The following is a 26251-nucleotide window of genomic DNA, read 5'->3' on the forward strand; positions in this document are numbered from 1 at the left end:
TGGCCCAGGCATCCCACCCCTGTTCCACGGCCTATGCAGGCGGGGGTAATTTTGGCAATGGTGCACCACCTGAGAGCGCTGGAGCACCCCCTGAGAGCGCTGGAGCACCCCCTGACAGGCAGTGCTCCCCACTTAGGTGACAGGTGGGGGAGCAGACAGGAGCACCCTCCCTGCGAGTGCTGGCCAGAGAGTGGGGGCACGAGGTGAATTGCTGCTGGCACTTTCTGGAGTGCCGCTCACGCTTCCTGGTTGGCGAGATGGGCAGGGGGGGACCGCACTGGTTGCTGACTAGCCACTGGGGGGGCACATGCCCCCCGACTCTGGTGGTACCAGTCACCCCTGGAGTTTGGGATGCAGTGGGGACAGGACCCAACCCCGGTGCTGAGAGGAGGGCCGGGGATAGCCAAGGAGGCCTGGCCACAGCGCCAGCTCCCTCCTTTCCCCGGGGGCACGGGCAAGCGGCTCCCTCAGCTGCACCACAGGGGCCTTTCTCCGGCCGGGGGGGTGGTTGCTCCTCATCACTCCGCGGCTGGAGAGCAGGCGCCTGCCTCTGCTCCGGGGAGGGCTCTCGGCATCGCCCACCCCCTCCTGCCGGGGAGCTGCAGCGAGGAGCCGGGCGGGAGCGCTGCGCGCCGGACCCGCCGCCGCCGCCGCCGCCTCACACGGGCGCAGCCTCCCCGGCTCCCGCAGCGCGCACCATGCCGGAGCCGGAGGGGACGAGGTGAGGCCGGAGCCGCCCCGCCGGCAGCGCCGCCCTACTGCGAGAGCCGCGGGCCCGGGAGGGGGGTCCCCCCGCGCACGTGTCGGGGAGGATGGGCGCTCAGCCCCCCTCGGCGTCCTCTCGCAGCGCCGCATCCCGCCCGTGCTGCTGGATGCCCCCCCGTGGGCGGGGGGAGCGAGGGGCAGCCGCGGGCTAGGGGGCAGCGCCGTGCGGGCTCCGCCTGGCAGCCGGGAACGGGGCGGGGGGTGTGGAGGAGTTTGCGGAGCTCGCGAAGTGCGGTCCGCCGCCCCTCCTCCCTCTCTCCCTCCTTTCCTCCTCCAGTCCCGGCTGCCGCCGCATCTTGTGGCTGCTGCTGCTTGCCCACGGCTCCCGCCGCCGCCCGGCGCCGCCTTGCAAAGTGTCCCCGCGCGCCGCCGCCCCCGGGCCCCAACTTGTGCCGCCCGCGGGGCCGGGGCGGGGGAGGAGGAAGGGGGAGGCGGCCGACACGGGCTGACTCCGGGCTCGCGTCTGCTCCGCAGCTGCTGGCGGCGCCCGCGCGCGGGGCGGATCGGGATCGGGATCGGGGGCCGGGCGAGGCCGGCGGGCAAAGTTTCTCGGCGGCGGCTCGGCCTCGGGGCGGGGGAGCGGAGGCGCCGCGCGGCGGAGGCGCCGGAGCTGAGGACTCGCTGCCGCTTGCCATGAAGAGGAAACAGAAGCGGGTGCTGCAGATGACGGCGGTGTTCACGGTGGCTTTAATTTTCCTGCCTCACGTTGGGCTCTGGGCTTTGTACAAGGAGAAGCACCTGGTGAAAGCCGCGGAGCCGGGAGAGCAGCAGGTAAGGGCGAGGCTGCGCCGGGGGCGGGGGAGCGGGGCGGCCGTCTCTGCTGAGTAACCATTGAGATTGGGAGCGGGCTTCAGCTGGACCCTGGCGGCTGCAGCCGGGAGTCAGCAGTGGGCATGCAACATGATGGATAACACATACCCCCTGGAATAGTGTACCGTACCCACTGTTCTGTGCACTCTCTAATGTGACATGTGCTTCCTAATACAGACCATGTATAGGCTGTATAATATTGCATGTAACGTGTATACACTTTATAAAATACATGCATCTGTAGTATATATATGATATATAGTATTATAATGTATACATTATATACTATTTATATTGTAGTGTACTAGAACAGTATAATTATATAATATAGTATAACATACTATATACTATTTATAATATCTGTGATAATGTAGTATGTATATACTATTATATAGCAGGTATAAGGCTGTATGTAATTTATAATATATACTATATATATACTATGTAATATCATTTATATTAATTTATGACTGTAGTATGTGTTTGATATGGTATAGCATGTATAATGTATGTAACTTATACTATATACATACTATGTCACTTATACTATCTATGATTACGTAGTATATATCTAATATATAGCATGTACGATATGATGTAGTATGAATATTACATACATTTACATTACATACACATTACATACATTACATTACATACATACATTACAACCATATTACCTGTGATTATGTACTATGTATATAATAGGATCTAGCATGTAATTTAAAATATTACATACATACTGTATAATTTCATTAATATTCTAAATTATATATATTATACATGCTAGATCATAATATATACTATATATCATTTATATATTATGTATAACAAACATATAATTTATAATATATATGAGTGCATATACTTTAATATATACAACATATAGTATATATAATATGTACACTATTATATAATATCTTTTATTCTGATATCTGTTATCATATTTAATATCTAATCTTTAATGAATGATAGTTTAAAAAAATATATATATATGCACAGAACAGTGATACTGACATGTCCTTTTAACTTTAGCTTGGTTGCAGGGCTACAACTACGTAATAGTTTAGGAAGATGTCTGGGGTCTGTCAGTGATAGCAAGGATGCGAAGCAGAGGACAGGAAAGCATGCACTGCTGAAAAGAGAAAGTTTGTGTATTACAAATTAACTGGTTTCTCAGGAAATCACCTGTAAGCATAGTATGATCTTCTGGTGGTCTGGGATCGGGCACACTGTACTATCAGGGCTAGGTTTGGTCTCTGAAGTCTTGAATGTTCAAGGGGGAAGGAGGGGAGGAAAAGTGCAGTTGTGCCCAGAACTTTGATCTCTCCTTCCTGCAATCTGTGGCACTTTCTAAAAGCGGATATGGCTCAGTATCCATTAAAAGCTGCCCATCATCCTCCAACCAGTTAACTTAACAGAAGTTTGCTCTTTTACTGTTAGGAAGTAATTTCACCTTTTCCTCTAGAAATTTGAAAGAAATGACTGGCAGTTATCACGTGTCTTCTGGACATTGCTAATATGACCTGATACAACTATGGCCATTGTAGACCTAGACCACTCTGCCGGTTTGATTCCACAGTGTGTGCACACATATTTCCAGTTTGTGGTCTCCTTCATCATCATCTATTATTAACAGCAGTTGACATAACCTGTTTTTCTTAATAATTATTCAACTCATTAGGTTTATGTATTACTCATAAATCTCAATAGGATGTGCATTAAATTAAGTATATTTTTAGAGAGTTGTTATAATGTGACATATTAAAGCCCTACTAGTAATAAAACCCAAACATTTTATGTGTTTTGCAAAACATTACTGTTCCCCTGCTGTGTTATCTTCCGCATATTTTTAAACATTATATAAATATTTTATAGGTAGTTAGTAAAAAATTATTGTGTTGTTTGATCTTTTTGGTTGTTTACTACTTGCACAGCCTTGATATCAGAGTTCATTAGACAGCCTCATGTATCATCTTGGTGTATTCATATTCTTAATTTCAAGGGTCATCACCCATGTATATAATGCACTTTCCACATATGGAAGGTATTAAGTCACTCAGTTCAACTGAACAATGACATAAATTAATAATAATCAAACAGCTTTTGCATGATTGAAGTTTGTTCTTCAGATTGTGGTACATGTTAAGAATGGTTCTGAAATGCTCTGAATGAAAAGGTCATGTATAATGAAAGGTCAGTGCTCTTCTACTTTATTTTCCCAAGTTATTTTTCAATGGATTGGATCTCAGATTTGAGGGGCAGAATAACTTTTTCCTTAGTAAAGAAAACATGTTAATTGGTGCCTATCACAACTGTAAGTTATATATCACCAATATTAGTCTTTTCAACTTCTTCCTCATGTGGTGGTTTATGGAAGGTAAGGTGTTCTACGTGAGTTCCACTTTTCTGTGTTTGATATATGGGGAGAGTTGCTTTTTCTAAATAATTGTGGCTAGAAATAAGAGAGAATCTCTATTTTTTGCAATAGAAATAGAACAGCAAGTGTAAGCAAGAAAAAAAAGGGGAAAAACAAAGGAAAAAAACAAACCAAAAAAAAAGCAACAGGCTAGGGATGCTAAAGAAACAATCCCTAGAACTCTTAAGATCGCTTAATGGAACATATGTGAAGAGCTGAGATCTTACCAATAAGATCTTAGCAACATTTAAATTAAGTATTTTTCCATATGCTAATTTAGCAGCAGCGTGACTGTGCAGCTAATGGCAAAAGCAGTAACAATTGTCAAGGAAACTTTTAGCTTTAACTTTTGCTTTGCAGAAACTATCTATTCATTCAACTGCCTGTAGTTTAAATCTAACATCACTGCCAAAATTAAGGCTCTTGGTGAAAACATTGTAGCCAATGGGGGCAGCAGGTTGAGGTGAAGGTGACTAATGTAAATACAGTACACGTACCTTTCAGTTGATGTCATGAAATCATGACAAGGTGCTTTTTAACCCAAAAATACATAAAAGCAGTAAGCATATGTATGTATACAAATAATTTTTCGACTAAAAAATGCCAGTTACTTCCAATAGACAACAATAAGGAAAAATGTAATGTCGGATGAGACTATTAACAAGTAGTGTCAAAATTCACTGAACCATTTCCATTAAGTTACACAGAAAGAATGACTGCTAGAATTCCAATGGAAAGAGAAAGTACATTTCTAAACTAAAGTGATCAGCACTTCTTATGTGTTCTGCAAGTCAATTTTAAGCCTAATTAAGAATATATTTAAAAAGTCAGCTGGAATTTGTTATCTGAGTTGTGATGTTAGAGCAAAGCATGGATAGCTAGAAAAATTAATCTGTATGATAGGTACTCAGGTGCATTGTTACTATATAATATGGTCATAGTTAGTGAGGGAGAGCAGGGGAGAGAGTTATGATGATTTTAAAGTAGTCTGCCAGCAATTGACAGAATCAAGAGTGACTCTTTCTGTCATGAATAAAACATGTGTCCAACAGTATTTTGACACTGGCACTACTAGTTATAGAGATGTCATCTTATTTTATGACAATTAGACTAACATTATTATGTGGAATAAGCATCAGCTATTCTTCACTGGAGGGTATGGTGTAGTTTTATGACATTTTGTCTGTATGCTCTATAAAAATTAAATTTACTGGTGTATTTTTTAAAGAAGACGTCCTCAAACTTAACTGCTGAGTGAATGTTCTGTCAGCTATTATTACCACATTAATCTGCTTGTTAGTGAATAGGGGGTAAGAAATGAGAGAGGCTGAGCTAGTCATTGACATGATGGCACTAAACTGCAGCTATTCAAAACAGGCTGCATGGGTTAAATTAGGGATCTATTTTTATCAGCATATAGGAAAGTGTCCCTGTTCAAAGGTGTGGTTACAAGTGTTAGAATAGCTGTACTTCAACAGCTAGATAATGTAATGGGAAAATATGATGATTTATACAGTTCTTAAAAATAGAATTGCAGCAGGTCATTTTAAAATTTAAATCATTTAAATTGACTCAGCTCATAACTTGTCTACATATTATAACTACAAAGACTCTTTTTCATAAAGGGAAAACCCAGAGTCTAGGTGCAAGTATGGTACAGGCTATGTTGATGCAGAAAATTATCACTTAGGTCATTATACACTCACATTAAATGAATTGCCTGGCCCTTGAATATTCTATACAATTTTTACCTCTGCTTAACTATATTTTCCTAAAGGAATTACTTATGTTTCTGGTAGCCTTATCTTCACCCTTTGCAAATAAACATTTGCCTTTGGTTTATTACAGAATTGAAGCAGAGATTCCAAGGGCACAATGGTACAGATTAAGGGTACTAAAATGATCTGTAACAACACAAAAGAACATTCAACTCAGTTTAAAAGTTTTGTTTGTCAGCAACTAACAATATAAAATTCAGAATAAAACTGACTTTGGTTTTTTTTTATTTACTAAGTTTGGCTCTGTGTTATGGAAACAAGGTGAATTTAATAGAGTATGTGCCTCACTCTGTTTTTTTAATGGCCTTGTAAATTCACTAAGATACCATGGTGTGTTTGAGTTCTGTTTGCAATTTTTATGTTTGGTTTTATTTTTTCGAAGTGTTTCCTTCCATTCATATTATTTATTGTCAGTGAAATGTTCATATACATGATCATTTCTGGCAGGGTTATTAAGTTGTACTGATGTGCTTTCTAATTTCAGTTCTCCTTCCCTGTTGTAGTGCTGATTGCTGCTTAGTTTTGCAGCCACTAGGATGTAGTCCTAGTACAGAGCTTGTTAGTTTGTCTGATATCCGTGTAACACCATGTGCAGGTACAGAACAGTTTATCCAAGCCTATTCTATACAACTGTTCTTTAATACAGGAACATGTTTTCCATATGATAGAACACATTTCCTGAAGCTCCTTTTATTTCCAAGCATGTGAAACTCTTTCCAAATACTTGTGGCTGGTGAAAATCACTGAGAATATATTTTTGATTTGGGGAGGGGGGGAGGTATGAGGGTGTAAGGACTGGCTGAACTATTATGGGAACAAGGTAAAACAAATTGCCTTGCTGATGTTTTCTAAAAGCCTTCTTTGTCACCCTAGTTATTAGCCCCTTTCTGTTGCACAGACATAGGTGGATGGGGAGGGTATTGGGAGGTGCAGTGGTGCAATTATCTCTTCGATTCCTGCCCCACCCAAACTTTAAAACCAACTACCTGGAAGGGGCAGCTGCATTTCTATTTATGCAGTGCTGAGAGAGTCAGTTGACTTCATGGCTTATTATCATCTTCTTGATTCCTCTTAATTTCTCTCCCTCCCACAGGTGTTAAGGACCTTTTATCTTTTTGAATGGTCTTGATGTTCCACTCTTCAGACTATCCTTTCTTCTACAATTTTCCTGTTACCCATTCCAATAATCTTTTCCCTCTATTTCACAGCCCTGCAGGCTCTGACAAAAAATCTAAGGGTTTTCTTAACCATAATATTTACTTGGGTATAGAAATGACTGACAGTGAAGTATTGGAGCCATGGTCAAGATGCTCAAGAAGGCTAGATTTTATTTTATAAATCTGAATAAGAGATGTACATTTAACTATAAGGACTAGAGGACTAATGATACTATGTTTGGCTTATCTCCACTATTTTTTGCCTACTTTGTTGGGTTTTTTAACTTTATATATAATCCAGCAAATTAGTGCACTTTGCAATAGTTAGCCCCCAATAATGATATTAAATTGAATAGTATAGTGCTATCCCCTAGTATATTAATAAATCAATTTGGTTCCCTTTAATAGGAGAAAACCTAGTGTTGCATTACATGTGATGATGTGGCACACGGGAGGTCAGCAATCCCCATCATGCATGCCAGAGCATGGTATATGAAGCCTTTTGGTTGGCATGCCACAGCCAGCCTGGGCTCTGGGCAGACCCCTGCTACTAGCCATGGAGCCCAGGCTGCTTGCAGCAGGTGGTGGGAAAACTGCAAGCAGCTGCACCAGGGTCTGTGGAGCCCCAGCTTGGGTCCTTGCTGGTGACAAGTGTGTGAACGACTCAGGGCAGATGGTGGGGAAGAGGCCAAGGCTGCACTGTCACAACAACAATCAGGCTTCTCATGGCTTCCCTGCCATCTGCCCTTCATCTTGCCAACATCTTACAGCATGCCAACATCTTACAAGCATGCCAACATCTTAGAAGTCAAGGTTTGGGGTTTTTTGGCACCCTGCCTAAAAATCTGGCCAACCCCTGTGTCACACCATCTGCACCACCTTTTCCTAAATCTGTCCATGTGCACAGATACTACCCACCTTTCTATCCTGCTGTTGCCTGGCTTTCCCATGTTTTAGAGATGAATACTTCAGTTCTTTGATGTTGTAGTGGTTCATCTTCAATGTGTCATCCACAACGTTCTTCTGTTCCCAAAAACACAGAATATCAAAAATCCTTCGTAGACATGGCATGCTCCCTTTGCCTACCAGTGCAGTAGTTAGCTTTGTTTTGTCATGAATAAAACAGGCCGGGGAGATGGATTGGCACAGATTGTTTGAGAAGGTTCTCACAGCCATTCTGTTTCCTTAGTTAACGCTAGGAGTTTAATTCAACTGGTGCAGAGTCCAGAGGGGATACATTTATTTTGGCTTAAAACTGGTAAAGTCAGTTTAATTTAAGGCAAGATAAACACATATATCTGTCCATGGTACTTAAATGAATGAAATACCTAAGCACATCACAGTTACTTTACATTTTTTCTTGCAGTGCCCCGGAGGAGTAGAACTATAGGTTTGCACTGGAGGTATTGAGAAACTAAGGCCCAGATGCACCAAGGTACTTAAATGGATACTCCCTCTGGTTTCCCTAAAAGCCTCTGTGGATTTGGCCCCAAGTACTTTGTCGAAGGTTACACAGGAAATCTATGGTAGAGCAGCACCTGGGTGTCTGAAGCCCAAGGCTAGTTCTCTTATCTGTTGGGCAGTTTTTTCAGCCTTAGTCATCCAGAAAATATGTGGCCTATTCCTTTCATGCTGTAACAGTAGATTTAAATGAATTCAAGAGTGCTCATGCACACATTTGCCCTGGATTTAATAAATTAGTTTAAAATTGTGTGTTTAGTTAAACAGTGTAACTGTTTGCAGATGAGTCTTTGGTTCCCTTTTCCCAAACTGCTTTTGATTTTTGTCTGACTTCCATTTAAAACATGGTAATTCAGTAACTGGCAGCCTGTATGGAGATTATGCAAGAAAAGCATATTTTCCACTCACCTATAGAAAAATTGCTGAGATTCCCCTAAATGTCCAGATTTTCAACAATAACTTCATTTTTATTTTCTGTTCTTTTTAATAGTGGGTACTATTGTTAACCCAGAGGAAAAGCATTATATAATGATTACCACAAAAGAAACAAGTTTTATACAAGTCCTACAAAATATTTCTGGCTGCACCTGAACCAACGATTTGAGTGAAAAGGTCACTTATCCCTATCTTTGTGGTCCATAGAAAACATAAAAAGAGCCATTTGATATTTGTGTTTAGCATAGAGGACGTATGGTTAGCACATGCCAATTTTACTTGGCATGCTCAAGTTGGTGATTGGTTTCTAAATCCACTTATAGCAAAAGTTTTGCTCCCCACCGCTACTAGCATGAAAAACTATTCAGCCATTTGCTTGATAAAGCTTTTGGCAGCATTTGGCAGAACACTGGACTATGATTGTTTTTTCCAGTTCTAATAAGTAGGCACATTATTTAGCTCACCCTTTTCACTGTGTTATTCCTGTTATTTCTGTTATCATACTCTGAAGTGAGATGGAAAACTGTTATCCCCAATTTACAGCTGAGGAAGAAGGCACAGAGAGGTTGTGTGAAGTGCCTCAAGTTAGGTAGAGGGCAGGTCTCCCAGTTTTTGACTCCTACGATCAATTTTTAATGCCTGGCAATAACTCACCCTTAGCCCTAGGTATCAGCCCTAAAGAGCCATGTGGAATTTTACAAATGATTCCATGTTGGAGATTTGTGTGAATATTTTGTGATGTTAAATTAATCTAGGTTAGGTCATATTAGATTGATCCACATCCTCTCCAAAGGTCTATGATGTAACAAGATTTTCCAACAGCAGTGCCTCCCCATAAGTGGCACCCACCCACAGGCACCCAGCTTGGGTGGTCCTGGTGGGCACCAGAGCCATGGAAGATAGCACCAGGCCCCCACACAGCTCAGGCAGGCAGGCAGGGGAAAAAATAAAAAAGATCAGGTTTGACACTTTTCTTGGGTGGAGCCTGTCTTCCTGGGCTGCTGCCAGGTTGCCTGCATGGGCTTCCTGCAGAGCCCCTGAGCAGCATGGAGGCTGGTGCTTTGCTCTGTGGCTGTAGGGCAGCAAACTAAAATTCCTTGGTGGAGTTTTAGGTTGCTGCGCCCCAAGTCATTTAAGACACATTATGCTGCCGAATTTGCTACGGTGGCTGGAATTACTGTGCAATACACTGCCGACACGTGCAAACACCTACAACATTAAAGCAGTGCAAAAGCATTTAACCCACTTTAAAGTGTCGGGCACATACGCCCCTTGTTCTGTCTACACATGACCTTAGGTAATTTCCTGTTTATGTTTCTTTAGTAAACTCATATTTTAAAATTCCACACCTGTTCAGCTAAAATTGTATTGACAATTTTTAATCACTTGAATGTACACTAGACCACTGTGGATCCACTTGACCCACCTTGCCACACAGCCACGATGTAGAGATTAAATAGTATAGTGCTACTTGTTGGATATTTTTACTTGAGTAAATGTCAGTGCAATATTAGAAGTTAACACTTTTTACTTTTCAACTAAGTTGCTAATGTCTGTGGGCTGAGAAAGCATCATTTAAAAATGTTAGACCCTTTACTACTTTTTAAAATAAAACATTGATTTGTGGCAATTAACAGCATGTTTCTATTGCATTCTGTATACCAGAGAGAGCCCTCCTGTGGTGAATTCAATACCTATCAATTCAAAGTGATGTTACTAAATAGAGTACAACTTAGAGGATGAAGAATGACTGCTTTCTGCATTCTGCCTTCAGTCCCTTTTTAGCTTGTGTGTCTATTACACAGCACATTACATTCTTCCCCCAAACCTCTGTTTTAGACTTATTTTTTCCTAGAAAAAAAATCCAAAACATTTCTTAGGCCCAGGTACAGAAGTGCACAGAATCTGAACTCTGTATAAAACTAGAGCAGGTCAGAGGGGTGTGGGTGTGTGTGTGTTTGTGAATTTAAGTGAATTTAAGTGTGAAACAACACTGTGATTCAGAGCTTTATCTGGTCCCAGTGTTAAAACTACTTCTGGAATGCCCTTGGGATGGCCTCTATTCTTTCTTACAACAAAGATGAGTGAGTGGCTGGTATGTGAGATGGCCATCTCCACCAGATTTATATCATCGGGAGGTTTTTGTGTATAAGGGGATTCCTCACTTGCTGTCTGGTTGCTTTTAAAGACTAAATCAGTAGCAGTTGAACTGGATAATTTTTTTTCAACGTGTGATGAAGCAAACCTGTGGCTTACAAAAGCTCATGCCAGGCATCTCTGATTTAGTCTATATGGTGCAAATCTACCCTGCCTTTTGCTTGACTTCAGACTAATATGGCTATCTATTTCACTCTGCTCCTGAAGACCTGTCATACTGCTTTTGCAGTGTATATTCACTTGTGCGAATCAGAGAATCTGGACCAATTTAAACATTCCTTCAGCAGCCACTGAAAAGCAGCCACTTCTTTGCTAAAGTAGACCGACCTTCTAATAACCTGTATCTATGCCACACAACTATTTAAGTTAGAATATGGAATATTCAAGAGGAATTTAGTTAGACTACAGTTAGCTAGAATTTGTTCAAGACATCAATGATTATGATGATGACTAGCACTTTCAACTCCAGACACTTATTGAAGTGCCTAAATCTGGATCTGTCAGCCTAACTTAAAGTACAGGGCACCCCACCATCTGGCTGTAGGCTTTTGTGGTTAATGCTTATGTGAAATGGACTTTTTGGCTTTTGTACAGCCTCAGACAGTTGCTGTTCTGCTATCCTCTCTTCCTCCCCACTCCTCCAATCTGTCCCCTCTCTTACGAAGAATATGGGTATTAAAAACCATAGACCTACTTTGACTGGCCCTCCATGGTAATACAGGATAGGGAAAAAGCTGTGATTTTGTCCACCTTTCCTGGCTGTAATGACCATGTGGCTAGAGAGTGCAGACACTGTACTGGTAGTTGATACTAATATTCAAATGGTGGTTGATACTAATGTTTTTGGTGGTTGATACTAATGTTCTCAAAATGGGCAGGATATATGAGATGAGGATGATTTGAATTTTATGTAGGTTCTTGTCCATCCTGTCACTGTAATGGGTACAAAAATTAATAGTCATCTTTGTTGTGGAAGAGGGCAGCTCTTTCAACAATGCATGATCATATTATATCAGGGGTGGGCAAAATGCGGCCTGCAGGGCCCCTAAAAAAAATTAGAAAATTAATATTAATCTGCCCTGGGCTGCCTGTCATGCAGCCCTCAATGGCTTGTGAAAACTCAGTAAGTGGCCCTCTGCCCAAAATAATTGCCCGCCCCTGTATTATATAGTCTTTTAAGATAGAAAGTAAGCAGACCTTCACATAAACTATATAGTGAAATTAGGCAAACAAAACTTAATTTTGAGCAGTTCATAAACAGGCAAACTGGAACACCAATAACAGATTATTTAGTAAACATGCTTGCTGTAAAAAAGGCTCATCTTCCACTAATGCGTTAGAGGATGTGATCAACTTCTGTCGCACATTATTTTTTGTCATCGGCTCCAAAAACTAAAAACTCTGCGCAATGTGAAGTTTTGGTAGAGGATGGTTGGTGTGTGTACTTTAGCGGAGAATGGTTGGGATGTGTGTATGTGGTGTGTGTGTGTTCTTTGAATGCTGCTGTTATACATTTAGATTAAATAAGGCAATATCAAAGAAATATATATATGGAAGTATTATAATAGACCTTAGCTGATGTGGGAATTTGTTTCATGGCTGCACTGGTCTCAGAGACAGTCCTGTCTCTTGCATATCTGAACTTTCTTTTTGGAAAAATCGTGCAACTCTCTTCTGCACAGCCATTCAGTGACCTGCAACCGGTGCCATTCTTTAGCGGGTCAGCTTTTTTATATTCTTCCAGGATAGAGTATATCTTTAAGCCATAACCTAACATGAATGTTGATTTATTAACCACATTTATGGTAATTTATGAATGTGATAATAATTTCTAACAGAAACTAAATACAGACTGGTCAGGTTGCTGGGAGAAGGAGAATCTTCCATCTTATACCTCATGATGTACCAGACTTTATATATAGAGAATCACATTGCAGTCTATTAATTATTGTTTGGGTTTTTAATTTGAATGCTGTGAAAATTTATTATATCTGGTTCATATGATAACCAAATATAACATTTTAGGTTACCCTTCTAAAAATGATTTTTATACATTAGCATGGATCATGGATGAACAATGCACAGTAATGCCACCCTACAAGAAATATATTGCTGTTTTCCAGGCTCTGATAAATGACTATATATATATAGTGAATATATAATGAATGACAAGCTTAAATGGATGCTATTTATCCAGAATGCTTCAATATAAACTAAAGTGACGGTCAAATGGCTGGTCAAATTTTGCAATTATAACATCAATATAAAAATGTAAATCCAGAACTTTTATGACATTAAGTAAAAAATATATATATATTCTACTGAAATACTAAAATAATCTCAAAGCATAGAAAAGCTGAAGGAATATAAAGAGTTCTTTGGATGATCTCCAAAATTATTTAAAATCTACAAAAGAAAAGCACCCTGTGAAAGCATCATAAAGATACAAGAATATTTTGATAGCCTGCATTGCATACAAAATTAATTTTGTTGAGAATAGTAGGTAGGTAGACCCAGCTGCAGAATAAGGACACCCGTAGGGTAAAAAAAATGAAATTATCAAGCATATTTTGCTAACAGATGTTCAGTAGTAGAGAATTTTCTCCACAAAGGACATCAAGAAGCTTCAATATATTATGCTCAAATATTATTTTGTTTCTTGGTCCATCAGAGCATGTCAAGAAAAATCCTTGAGGTTATCCACCGTTCCCCTTCTCCCTTGCCATTCCCACTAGATAGATACACCCCCTAGTAAAAGTACTCCCAGAATTGCTATTTTCATATATGAAAATGAAATAACTATCAAACATGAATACCTGATAAAACCAACTGGAATAAGATACCAATAAAGCCCCATTATCTGTGAATTTGCAAACATATGTTATGTGTACAGGAACCCTGTCTGAAATAGTGAGAGACCAATACCAGACCAACATCCTGTGGTAAGCAACATGTAGAAAATAATTTTGAAATACAGAGCCACTTCAGGCAAAATGATGAATGCTTTTTTCATCAAATGAAAATACAACCCACTCTTGTATATCATCACTTGCCAGCCTCCACAAATCCAAACGCTGCAGAACAAATAGTCAAAACTAAAAGATGTTTGAAATGCCACATCATCATTGGAGAAGTCATTGGGAAAAATGAATCTCATAGCTGCAAGCCAGCCTGCTATAGTTCACTGTCCAGAAATATTACCTAGCAAGCTACCTCAGAACAGTGAAATGTGCAAAACTAAGACTGATTTTCACCAAATTAACTAACACGAACCAGAGGTAGAAATGGTGAGGCACAAAGTGCAGCCTAAACCTATAGAGTGTGTATCCAGTTTGCCACAGGAGAGACTGAGACAGATTTCTGTTCCAATGTGAGGAAGTGAGACAAAAAAGTATTTCCTCAGAGGAACAAGAAACATAACAGATACCTTAGCCAAAAGTAATAAGGAAAAACTATTGGCATTTGGAGAGGGTGAGATGACATTGTGCTAAGTAGTAGTAACCTGCCACTAGATCAGGAATGGTCAGCAACAATAACTGGATGCAGGAGATCAGCCTCTAACATAGTATTTTACTTTATCCTGGATGCACTGTAATCTCTGGTTGTGTCCAGATGATCAGGGGCATGTGCTTGCGAAGTTGTGCCTCTGCTTTGTGCCTCAGCGCACACCCTGGCATGTGCACTTTGTTGTGGGACAGATTGTCCTACAGTGAGCCAACTGCTCTTGCCCAGCTCCTCCTAGCTTCCAGCATGCTCTATGCTCCACAAATGTAGCTTAGAGACTTTCTGGCTGGCAGCCAGAGAATCTCACCAGAGGACCAAGACTCTCTTTGTTCTGGCATGCTATTGTAGCATGCTCTGTGCTGCCTTTTTTTCCCGGTGCTTTTTTTGTTTTTTTGTGGCATCACAAACCGCATGCCTCTTTGTCTGGATGTGGCTTCCTTGGACAGATATGTGGGGTATTTCTTTTTCTTACACAATAGCAACACTTGGATAGCAACTCATGCAAGTAAAGTCAAATCATATTAGATTGAAAAATCAGACTGAAGCTTTCTGTTGTCAACTTTTTTTATATCTATTAGTCAAATAAACTCTTGGTAAAATAGACCATATTGAGTTGGTTTTATTGATCCCAGTCAAAACCTGGAGGTTTGTTCCTGGAATAAGTGGCTAACTTAATTAACTTGGATTATGTTATCTTGGATACTTCACAGATACTTCAAGTGGGGATAAAGGCAAAAGTAGGTAGCCAGGAAGCCCCAGGGGGCAGGGGGTAGTGGGGAAGCCCAGAATGGTTGGAGGACTGAAAGAATCCCACACTCCTGGCCCCTCCTGGCCTGAAGGGTGACTGCTCCAAACTTGAGCTAGCGCTAACACTGATCAACATTTGTATGGCTCACAGTGCAAGGTGTAACATGGTCCTTATATGAACTCAAATGGTAAGCACCCAAAATTCCTATGAGAGAGGAATTCCTATGGTTTGCTTTGTACAAATACATAGTAAATATGGTTGCTGCTTGGAAATATTTGTTTATGCACCTCTTGCACAGGCTTCCACTTTACTTGGGTTACTTTGGAGACTTGTCTGGATTGTTCACTATGCTTATGGGTCTTTGCCATTAATTAAGCCTTTTGCTTTCTTCCAGTGTTAGCATATTCTGTGAAGAGCCTAATCATCCCTAGAAGAACTGTTGGCTCTTCTCAGTCATCCATATCACTTCGCTTATAGCTTCACTCTGTCACTGAGTTCTCTCTACTATTGGGATGTACACATTTCTGTTTATTTCTCTGCTTCAGTCATGAAGCCAGGCTCTGGCTTTGGTCATGATGTAAAGGCTGGAAAGACCTTGTCTGCCAACCCTGCTGTCTTCCTGGTGTGAATGCTCTAATAAAATCACTCGACTTTGATCTTCTCTTCTGCTTAGTTACCCTTTTCAGGTTACAGACTGACCTCCAATTTACTGACCTGCCCTTTGGTAAAGACAAGCTGCTCTTTTTAGTGATACAGAGAGGTGAGAAAGGGAAGTTGCTGTTGAAGTGAGAGTGCTGAGATCAGAGTGACAAGAAAGAATGCACAGAGAGATACTCAGGCATAGGGAAGTGAAGGAAAAGGACTCTCAGGAGTAGGGATACGTTGTTCCCTCCCTTCCTCCTTGCCAATACAATATATTCCCAAAGTCCTGTTGTTAACTTACTTTCCATGCCTTCCCCTTTTCAAATTTCTTTCATTTGTTTTTTACCATCATTTTCTGATTTTTTTTCTATGTGCACAGCTTAGAGCCACCTTACTTCTCCACTGTAATTTATTGCAGAATATTAGTAAAGTTGTTTTGGAATACCATGGATTATTGATGCATTTAAAGTGCTTTAAAATAACCCTAGGCTAGGTCAATTATTGAAGTAGAGCCAGTGAGGAATATTTTATTTTGATTGCAGTAAGCTCTTAGTTTTATGTTAACCACATCATACAAACATGACCTGTGGGCTTTTAATGTTGTATTGAATTCAGAATGTGTGATTAGACTGTTTTCTGTACTTTTATTTGAAATCGCTGCTCAGAGTTAGCTTTTAGAGAGCAAAATATGTGGTCTCATTCTATTCTGGGTATATGGATGGTTGCCCTGTTTGCATCTATTCCATAAATAAGGTAGGTTTGTCTTATCATTTTGATATAAATGACAAACTTACTGAGGCGCAGGTGCTGCTTATGGTCAATTAGGTGTCACCACACTTTGTTAGTTCCATAGACCGCCTCCCCCTGCCCGCTCAGTCAAATTGCAAGTGTTTAAAACAGAAATAACAGGCTCTTTCTTTCATCTTTCTTACCCAATAGAACAAATAGCTTAAGTAGTTTATTATACCTTTGGGTGGTAGGTACAGTATGAAGCAAAAGTAAGATTATGTGATTTTTTTTTTTTTTTATGTAAAAGGTTAACATAAGCTTCTGCTAAAATGAGAACTAACCAGGGATTCTGGGTGGCAATTTCTTATGCTTCTGATATTCCATGCAGTATGTGCAAAGTCGCACAAGAATAGGTATGCAGATAATGTCAAAGATAGAGACTCACCAAAATTTTTATGACGGCATAGAGACAGACAGGTTTTCTGTTCCCTATATAGGCTGCACCAATTATACCTGGATATGTGAACAATCATGGAGACAAACTGCTTTCTTGGTAATCCCAAGACCACTGCCAAGAAACAAGCCCCATCTAGTCACTCCCATTAAACAGCTTTTGCTTGGTCTCTGAATTTTTAGTCTGTACTCAGGGACATCTGTAAAGTTGTGCACACGTGCCTCTGTAGATTGGACTCATAAATATATGTGATATTCTGCTACTTCTGCCTTGCACACAGTTTTTCCTCAGTTTTAAAAGCTGGTTTTGATATTGTACTTATTTTGGGTTTCAGTGTACATGTTACCTGCTTCTAGTAGTGTGTGCAGGTTAACAGATCAACAATAAAGGAAAACAAGTTTTTCATAACTTCCTTTAAGTTCAGGTTGCTTACTGCAAACTTTATTCATTTGAATTCTGTAGGATGTGCTATGTGTCAGAGGATTTTCCCGGTACTTACCAAAATACTATTTAGAGCTTCCTAACATGACTGGTTTATATAAAAGGTGATATTTTATCACTGAATAATGTAATTGGATAGTTGCTAATGCACAAATGTATATCTTTTTCACAGGAGGAAAAATGTTTTTAAACACCCATTTTGGAACTTTTGAGTTGTAATATACTACATACTACGTTAGGAGTCGGCAATGTTTTAGGGTGGAGTGCCAAAAACACCTCTAACTTCGACTTATAAGATGTTGGTGTGCCAGGGGCAGATGGTGGGAGAGGTATGAGGGGACTTATCCTTGTTGTGGCAGTGCAGCCCTGGCCCTTTCTCTGCCATCCACCCTGAAGTATGTGTGCCAGGCAAAATGCCTTTGTGTGCCATGCTATGGCACCCATACCAGGGGTTGCTTACTCCTGTTCTACAACAATGTCCATAATGTTTTTTTCTACACACGGTACAAAACTTGTTATATTTTCTTTTTTAGAACATATGGATACAAATTTATAGTTTACATATCACTGATTACCAGTATGATAGTGTGCCAACCTTGCAGCTGTTTTTTTTGAATGACCTGACTTCTAAGACTTGGATTTCTTAGTTTTATTAGCACTTTCAGTCTGTTTCTTGCCAAAACAATTGGCAGTGGGGATTTCAAAAGTACTTGCTGTTGGTTTCAATCTGTTGTTACTGAAGTCAGTGTTAAACTTCCATTGCCTTCAATGAGAGACATTTACAATCATTACTGTCAGTCACCATTTAAGCTAGCTTTCTTTTTTGTGTACAAACTTATTACCTATCCTAGAGTTCTTCCTTTCTCAAATACCATCTGTTTGACTGCTGCCTTTGGCTACTTTCCAGCTCCCATCTTTGCACCTTCTCTCATATCATTCGCTGTGCTTGAAGCAATCTCCCTTATCTCCATTCTCTGAACCTCCTGCTTCCTCCTACCTCCCAAATAAATGCTGAAAAATCATTTACTTAATGAACTCCATCCATGATTGGATCATATTGTGGTTCGCTTTGTATTTCCTTTATTATATTATTCTCATGGACTGTAAGCTTTTTGGGTTAGGACATGCCAATATGTTTGGTGTAGTTCTTCTGAAAAGCACTTGCAGAATTTAGTATATATTTCTGTATTAACTCGCACAGTTTAACATTTTTCATTTGGTTCAACTCTTTCAGTAGAGCATCATATTTTTTTATTTCTGTTGAGTGAGACAGGGGACCCTTGTAGTATTTAATGAACAGACAGTAAACCATAAAATGGTACTAGGGATAGATAGGTATTTTCATTACCACTACATGGTAGAATAATTTAATCTGTGACTGAGAGGGATGGGCCTTTCCAGTAATGCAATATAGGTTGTTTTGGTTAGGAAATCAGTATTAGGTTGCACAGCCTTTTATCTTGAGATTAATGCTTCCAGACTGGCCCATTGCTTTAGTGACAAAATGCTGTTATCAGCTGATGGCCCTTCAGTGTCTTGCGTGAAATGAATTTGCTGATGATCCTTGGCAACTGAACTGATAAACGCGTGCATTGCCAAAACTATCACCACTACTTCAACACCCAAACAAAACATACCAGCCTCAGCAGAGAGATTGAGGACTAAATGGAATGGATGCTGAGCTAAATCTTACCTTTACAAGTGATGCTGCAGAGCACGTGTTGAATGACGGAGAAGGAAACGTGGAAATAATTGGATATGGAAATAATTGTAGTACCACACATTTTGTTGTCCATCTCCTATCAATGCAAGATTTCATTTTCTGTCAGTCTGTTCTCATTCATGAATGTGAAACATATTGTATAAGTGCAGATGTTCAAAAAGCCCCTGACGGAAGTGCCTATCACACTTTAATTAAAGCACTATAAGTTAGAGTGCGAGGGAACCAAACAGGTGTTTGCTGTTGGTTGTGGATGGTCTTGGATGCTGCCTGTACTGGATGTTGTGGGTGGTCTTGCACACTCCCAAGGAGGCTGCTGAAGTGGCTCCTGGCCCTATGCCCCTCCTCCTCTGCCAGCTGGGGACAGTCAGCAGCAGCTGGGTGGGGAGAAACCCTGGGCCCCTTCCCCATATCCCCCCCAGCCAGGAGGCAGCTTGCCATTGCCTGGCGGGGGCTGCTGCAAGTGTGGGGTGGGGACAGGGGCTGCTGGCTTGGGCTGCTGCAAGAACGAGAGGCCCTGGACCCCTCTCCCTGCGTGGGCTGTGCTGCAGCATGGCCCGGCAGGACAGCTGTAGGGAGAGAGATCCTGGACCCCTCTCCCTGAAGCACTCCTGCCCAGGCTGTGGTGTGGCGCAGCCCAGCAGGGTCAGCTGCAGGGAAAGAGACCCTGGAGACTTTCCCCGCCCTCCCCCCTGCCAAGCAGCAATATGCCCCTGCCTGCCATGGGATGCTGTGGGGGAAGGGCTCTGGGGTCTTCAGGTGGTGTTTTCTGTTAGTTCCCCTGCTCAGAGATTCTGTTGTGCTTTTATATCTATTTTAGGAGGAGCTATGTGGTTGGTTCTTTCCAAGCAAATAAAAGAGCTATATTTATACCCCAAACTCTGAGAGGTTAAAAGAAAGGACATCCTATGTATCAGTGAATTTAGAGGTGGCAGAACAAAGAAACACCACAACTGAGTGATTAGCCAGCCTTGAAATATAAGAGCAAAAAATAGCATCTGAAAATAACTTCTTCTATTTTTTATTGTAAACTTAAGCTAACTTTGGCCCACCTGTCAATTTCTAAGCTGAACTAAAATGCACCATAACTGTCATCTGGCAAAAGCATCAGGATCTCTAAATAAAGCAGACATGCTCCCAAGAAGCCTGAATGAATGGCTCATCCAAACAAAACATGAGCAGATCAATATTGGATCATAGATGTAATTTGAAGGAAGATTTGGGATCTTTTTAAATTTTGAATTGAACAGTTCATACAGATCTAAGTATCAAAACTCTTGCTGAACGTTTTTTGAGAGATTAAAAATTGGACTTAAGAGGATAACTATGTAGCGGACAAGGAGAACTAAAGATATATATTTTACAAATTACCACATGTGTACTGTTTGTTTAAAAAGTGTGCCAAACAGCAAGTGCATACTGGTAAAGGCTTTCCAATAAAAACACACACTTGCTGATGGTTATTCCACATAAAAAATAAAAACTTTCTTGCTGATTGATCTTGAGCAGTCCATTTCACAGCTCTGGGACTCATTTTTCTTATGTGTAATTTGAGGCTTTTTTTTTTACTTATCTCCTTTGATTTTAAAACTTTGCCTGTATCACATTTCATGACAAGTGGATCATATTGATTGTTGTTACATTGTGGCACTGTCCCCTGTGGTTGCTGTGGGAAGGTATGGGATGGAGGGTGGGGTAATATCCTTTCTCTTTTCTAGCTACTGCAAGACCCTCTGCCCTGGACATCTGTGGGAGTTTGCTTTCTTTTTATTTCTGAAGATGACTGAGGCTGTCTTGACCTTCCAGGCTGAGAGGCTAACTGTGACTGACTTATTTTACTGCTTCAGCTTCAGAGATGAATGAAGAAATTCTCACTACCAGCAAAGCCAGTGAGAAATTGCTCTTGCAGGTTAGTGACAAAGCAAAATATTTTTCATTCTCAAGTTAAATCTCTTCAGTTTCCACCCAAACAAAAAAGAGCAATTTTCACTGACAGAAAACTGTCATTTTTCACAGCCAAATACATGTAAAGAGAAAATAATAGAACTCTTTACAGCCCTGTTGACTTGGAAAGAAGACACACTGCTCAGAGTAATAGGACTGCTCACCGTGTGAGTAAGGATGGCAGAATTTGGCCCTATTATGTCAGATTTCAGCAGCTTCATGAGGCTCTGCTTCAGATTTTTCACGCTGAGGCTTGGCAGCTCTTCAGTTTGGCTACTCCCTCATTCACTCTTTGCCCAAATCAGAGTCTCTGTTCTTGACTGCTATTAAAATAAGCAGCAGTCATTTTCTTTTAATTTTTCTGTTGTTGTTACGTAGTTGTCTTTCTGCAGTTGAATTAATTCTGTACTATCATTTGTTTGCTTGGCCAGTTACTTTGTGATGTCATAATTCAAGCAGAGTAGACAGTTCAAGCACAGGATTTTATCAGACAATGAGAGGGCCGGTAATTCTCCCATTGTCCTTCAATGGTCCTCAAGTGTTTGAGGAGAGGTGGTATATCTTGATCCATTCCTTCCTCCTTGTTACAGCCTCCTGATTTAAACTAAACCAATATATTCATACAGTAAATATCCCAACAATTGGTCAACCTAAAACATTCATTCATATAATGCTTCCAATCTCTTTTACAATATTATTTCATGGTTAAAACACTAACTGGGGCTCTAGGTTCACCTCCAGCTCTGCCACAGATGTTTTTGTGACTTTAGATAAGTCTTTTTTGTGTGTCTCATTTTACCCACTGTAAAATGGGATAAGGGCACTTTATTCTTTCTCAGGTATACCTTGAAAGCAAATGTTTTAAAGACAATGAGATGCTCAGATGATATGATAATGGTGATAGATACCATAAGTATAAGTAACTGTTAGATACTTATAAGGGACATCTACTGAGTAGCTTACTTCAGGGAAGGTTTCTCCCCAACTTCTGCCACTTAGTGGTTGGCTTATGTCCTGGAGTTTGGGGATTGATGTTCTATATATTTTAGAGCTAAGTTGGTGCAATTTTTTTAGCTGATTTCAAACGTTGTTCATTACTGGCTCCCAACATGGGAATATTATTATTCCATATTGTTCTGTACTTTGGCAAAATCAGTCAAGAGGCCATCATTCCAACAGAAAGCTGTGACCAATTGCTTTAAAAATAAATGATACTTGTACTGACACAGGAGAGGAGAGGTTCATTAAAACATATGTTCAAGCATTCTCATCACTCTTTTTCCATTGTATTTGACATTGCCTGAGAGACTGTTATACATTATGTTTATTTTTAGAGACTATTGTTCTTTTTAAACTTGGTCTGAATCTTGAAGAAAGCAATAACACTTTCAAATAGTGCTTATATTTAGGGAAGTAAGGCAATTGCATCATTCTCTTGTTATATGGGATTGTCTCATGAAATATCACTTAAACAATAAGCATTTTTTACAGAGGGAGAAAGCAAGAATCACTGCCTGCTTTGGACTGAAAAACACTACATCTTTTATTAACAGATAATGGAATTTATAAGACAGACAAATATTTCTCACTGGTTTTAATTATTGGCTTTCAGTGCTTGAAAAGAAAAAATCTTTAATTTAATTTCAGAATTATTTTTTTTCTGAGATGGATCTACTCTGCCATTCTCCTTCTTGATAAAATCCAGACTTCTGAGGAAAGTGTTTGGTTCCAGTAAGACTGCAACAGACAAACTTATATATTTTAAAGCTAATTTGCAAGAAAATCACATTTTTAATTGGCAGGTTTGAACTTTTCTTATAGTTAGTAGAGACTAATAGCTAGCACATCAGAAAACTTTCTTGTTTTTAATATGGTGAAAATGCAGATTGTTGATAAACATGTTTTGATTCACAGGAAGTTTTATATGGGTTTTGGACTAGCCAAAAGTTACCGGTAGTCTTAAGTCTCAATATCAGTAGATCAGTAATTTGGGATTTATAAGTATAAGCTTGTTGATGATTTTTAGGATAAACATTTTTTTAAATGGCACAGTGCTGGTGAAATTAGGATGTAGCACATGTTATTTCTGTTTTGTTAAATTGTCATTCTCTTTTTTTCACTTTCCAGTTATTTAATTACATTTCTCTGATATATTTTCTCTTTACAAGTATCACTTATGTTCATGTCAAATAAAATAACAGTAAAGTTCAGATCCTGAAATTATGATACTTCGTTGCCTTTACTTTTCTAGCCTGATCATTTTGGCTATTTTCAGAGGAAATCTAAATAGTCATAGGAGAAGGTAGCAAAAGAGTGGACTGCACTGCATGTGCTCTCTCTTCTGAAATTGTGTAATTTGAAAATGTATTGAAAATAAGACAGCTAAACTGCCTGCTCAGACGCATGCGTTCAGCACCCATTAATTTAAATGAATTATATACACACTCTCTTGCACACATGCACAACCAGCAGACCTAGCCATTTTAGGATTGATCTTTGTTTAGAAGCATCCTGGAATGATGTAGAACCATTATAGCAACTTCTAATCATGTCCATCTTCAGCACTTGTGGGAATGTAAGAGGAAAAAAAATACTAGCAAGGTGTGTTTTTAAATTATTTTGTATTCTCCAGGCTTCCCAGATCTTGCTGGGGGGAAGGGGATTGACATGGGTAGGTTTTGTAAGTTGACATATCCTTTAGACTGTAAGTTGTACTGAATGTTCAGTCAAGCAGTTGGTCTAAGGATCCAGGGGCTACAATGATGGCTTAAGACCACCTTAACAAAACCCTTGCTCCACTTCTGAATCAAGGAGGTTCAGGCATACAGAAAGTATGGTCTAATATATATAAAATAGATACATCGTTTTCTGTTATTTCTTTCATATCCAAAATACCATGTATCAAAATAGATAAGGCTTTTACAGGATGTTTGTAGGGAGGGAAAAAGAAGCATGATTAAGCAGGAAAAAATCAGAAAATAAAGTCATGTCATTATTGCTTATTCTGCTTTGCAAAAGCTGGCAATACATCATGATATCTGCCAAATTACCTATAAACAGCATCTAAACAATCCAAAGCACTGTAGTTACCAATGATGCTGTGATTAACACTTATTAACAACCAACACAGAACTATTCAAAAGGAAATGTAAGGGTGATTTAGTGCTATAGACAGAAGGGATCTTTGATTTTGGACATAGATTATTGTCAAAAATCTACTATAGCTTTAAAAGTAGGTATTAAACAGTACATTCAATAAATACTTAAAAAGTGACTGGGTTGCAAAATGAAGGTGTAATAGGAAAAAAGCCAACTACTGGCTTTTTGTTATTTCAGCTATATTAAACTTCATTTTTTAAGCCCTTCAAGTCTATTTTTCCCCCTGGAATTGTCTTTTTCTAATATTCTTTTCATATTCCGTTTCTTTATTCCTTATATAAGCTGTATAAAGCTTGCTGTAGCACCCTGTGGTAGACAGATACAATATTTGATCTTGAATTTACATTAATCTCATTTGTTAATTCTTCTGGAACCATGTATATGATTATGGCTTGTAAAAAGGGCTTTTCTGAAGAAAAGTTTCTAACAGAAGCATGTCAGAATAGTTGAGTATCCTCATCCTGTTTTCTCTAATTCTGTAGGAAAACCTCAAGGTTTAATTAGGGACACTGAACTAATGTGAATCATTGCAATTATTAAGATTTGTAATTCCAGTATTGCCCGTGTCTTGAATCAGATGATGAAGACAGCAGCCTAGTACCCTATTTGTTAAGTTAGACCTATTAATATTCTTGAAATGAAATCCATATGCCACTGAAGTCATTGGAGTGCGGTTGAGCTTTGGAGTTGACATAGTTGTCTAAAGGCTAGACCAAAAAAAGATTGCAGTGCCTGACTTAGTATTTCCTGGAGTAGAATCCAGGACATTGTTTTAGGTACCTAGATTCCATATGCAATACATTACAAGAACTAGGTGACTCAGAATAGGATTCAAAGTTGGGTATATACAGAGTGGAATGGTGTTTGGGGTTAGCTAGTAGGAAATGCTGCGGACAGTTGCATGCGGACAGTTGTATGGTTAAAGCCTAGTGGCACTTCTTCTATGGGGACGATGTCTATATTTTTCTTTAAAGCAATTTCAGTGTGCAAAGAAGAATTCAAGCTTGGTTTGCTCTGGGTGACAAGGAGGACAACTTTGCATGGTGTGTGTATGTGGTATGTACGGAGATAGATATAGAGGTATATCATAATTTTCAGATGTGCAAGCTTCCAAAGCTCCAAATTAATGATAATGCTCCAGTGTTGGTGCTCAGCAACTCTGAAAAATTAGGTCTTCACAGTGCCTTATGATAAAAGATATTAATGTGTATATGTAAATTATATCTTAGCTTCTAAGTGGCCTAGAAAGCTCTGGACTTCATAGTTAGGTAACCCTCCCATTGTTTTGCCTCCTACTGAGCATTCACTACAGGAAAATATTGCTGACTGAAGTAATAGGTGTCAAACTCTCAGTTAGTATGTCAACAGCAAAATCTGACCTGTCTTACAATATGTATCAACAAAATCTTTATCATCGAGACCTTATTGGATATGACTGAAAAAGCTTCTTGTGTCAAAACTCCCAATTTGTTCCGTTCTTACAGTATATTTTGTCAGATTTCTCACTCTAATCCATTAACAAAAATATGCTTGTCAAAGCTTCCTGTCACAAGGTTAGAAAGAGAATCAAATTTGGTAATTGCAAAGTTATTTTATGAAGAGCAGTCAATCTGCACCGTAGCCTATTATATTCCATCAACTAAGTAATATATATCCATAATGAGCCAAACTGTATCCTCATTTACAGCTGTGTGATTTCAGTGACATTAACAGGGTCACACCAGTGTAATTAAGAAAAGAATAGGAACTGGAATGAGCTGTTGTGAAAGATTCCTTTTTTGAAACATAAAGGGAATGTACCCTGAACAGTTGTTACAAAGGATGAAACAGCTGGGGGGAAACTCTGGTATGCTGTAAATTTTGTTGATGACTATCAAAAGTTCTGTGATAGCTTGATACTTGAAGGTAGTGTATTCTAGGTGGAGTTACTA

The 26251-nt window shown here is 39.9% G+C and overlaps 1 protein-coding gene across 1 annotated transcript in view; it reads left to right on the forward strand.

The window, feature by feature from the left end:
- The first annotated feature begins 1313 nt into the window (after nucleotides 1-1313).
- The window catches only part of GALNTL6 (polypeptide N-acetylgalactosaminyltransferase-like 6), a 934188-nt gene continuing 909250 nt past the window's right edge, over nucleotides 1314-26251 (forward strand). Inside the window, exon 1 of the mRNA XM_019534615.1 lies at nucleotides 1314-1536. Coding sequence (XP_019390160.1) covers nucleotides 1399-1536 — 138 coding nt within the window. The 5' untranslated portion in view covers nucleotides 1314-1398. The remainder of the gene's footprint in view (nucleotides 1537-26251) is intronic.

The sequence above is a fragment of the Crocodylus porosus genome, unplaced genomic scaffold (assembly GCF_001723895.1).
Source record: "Crocodylus porosus isolate Cpor-Errol unplaced genomic scaffold, CroPor_comp1, whole genome shotgun sequence".
NCBI lineage: Eukaryota > Metazoa > Chordata > Crocodylia > Crocodylidae > Crocodylus > Crocodylus porosus.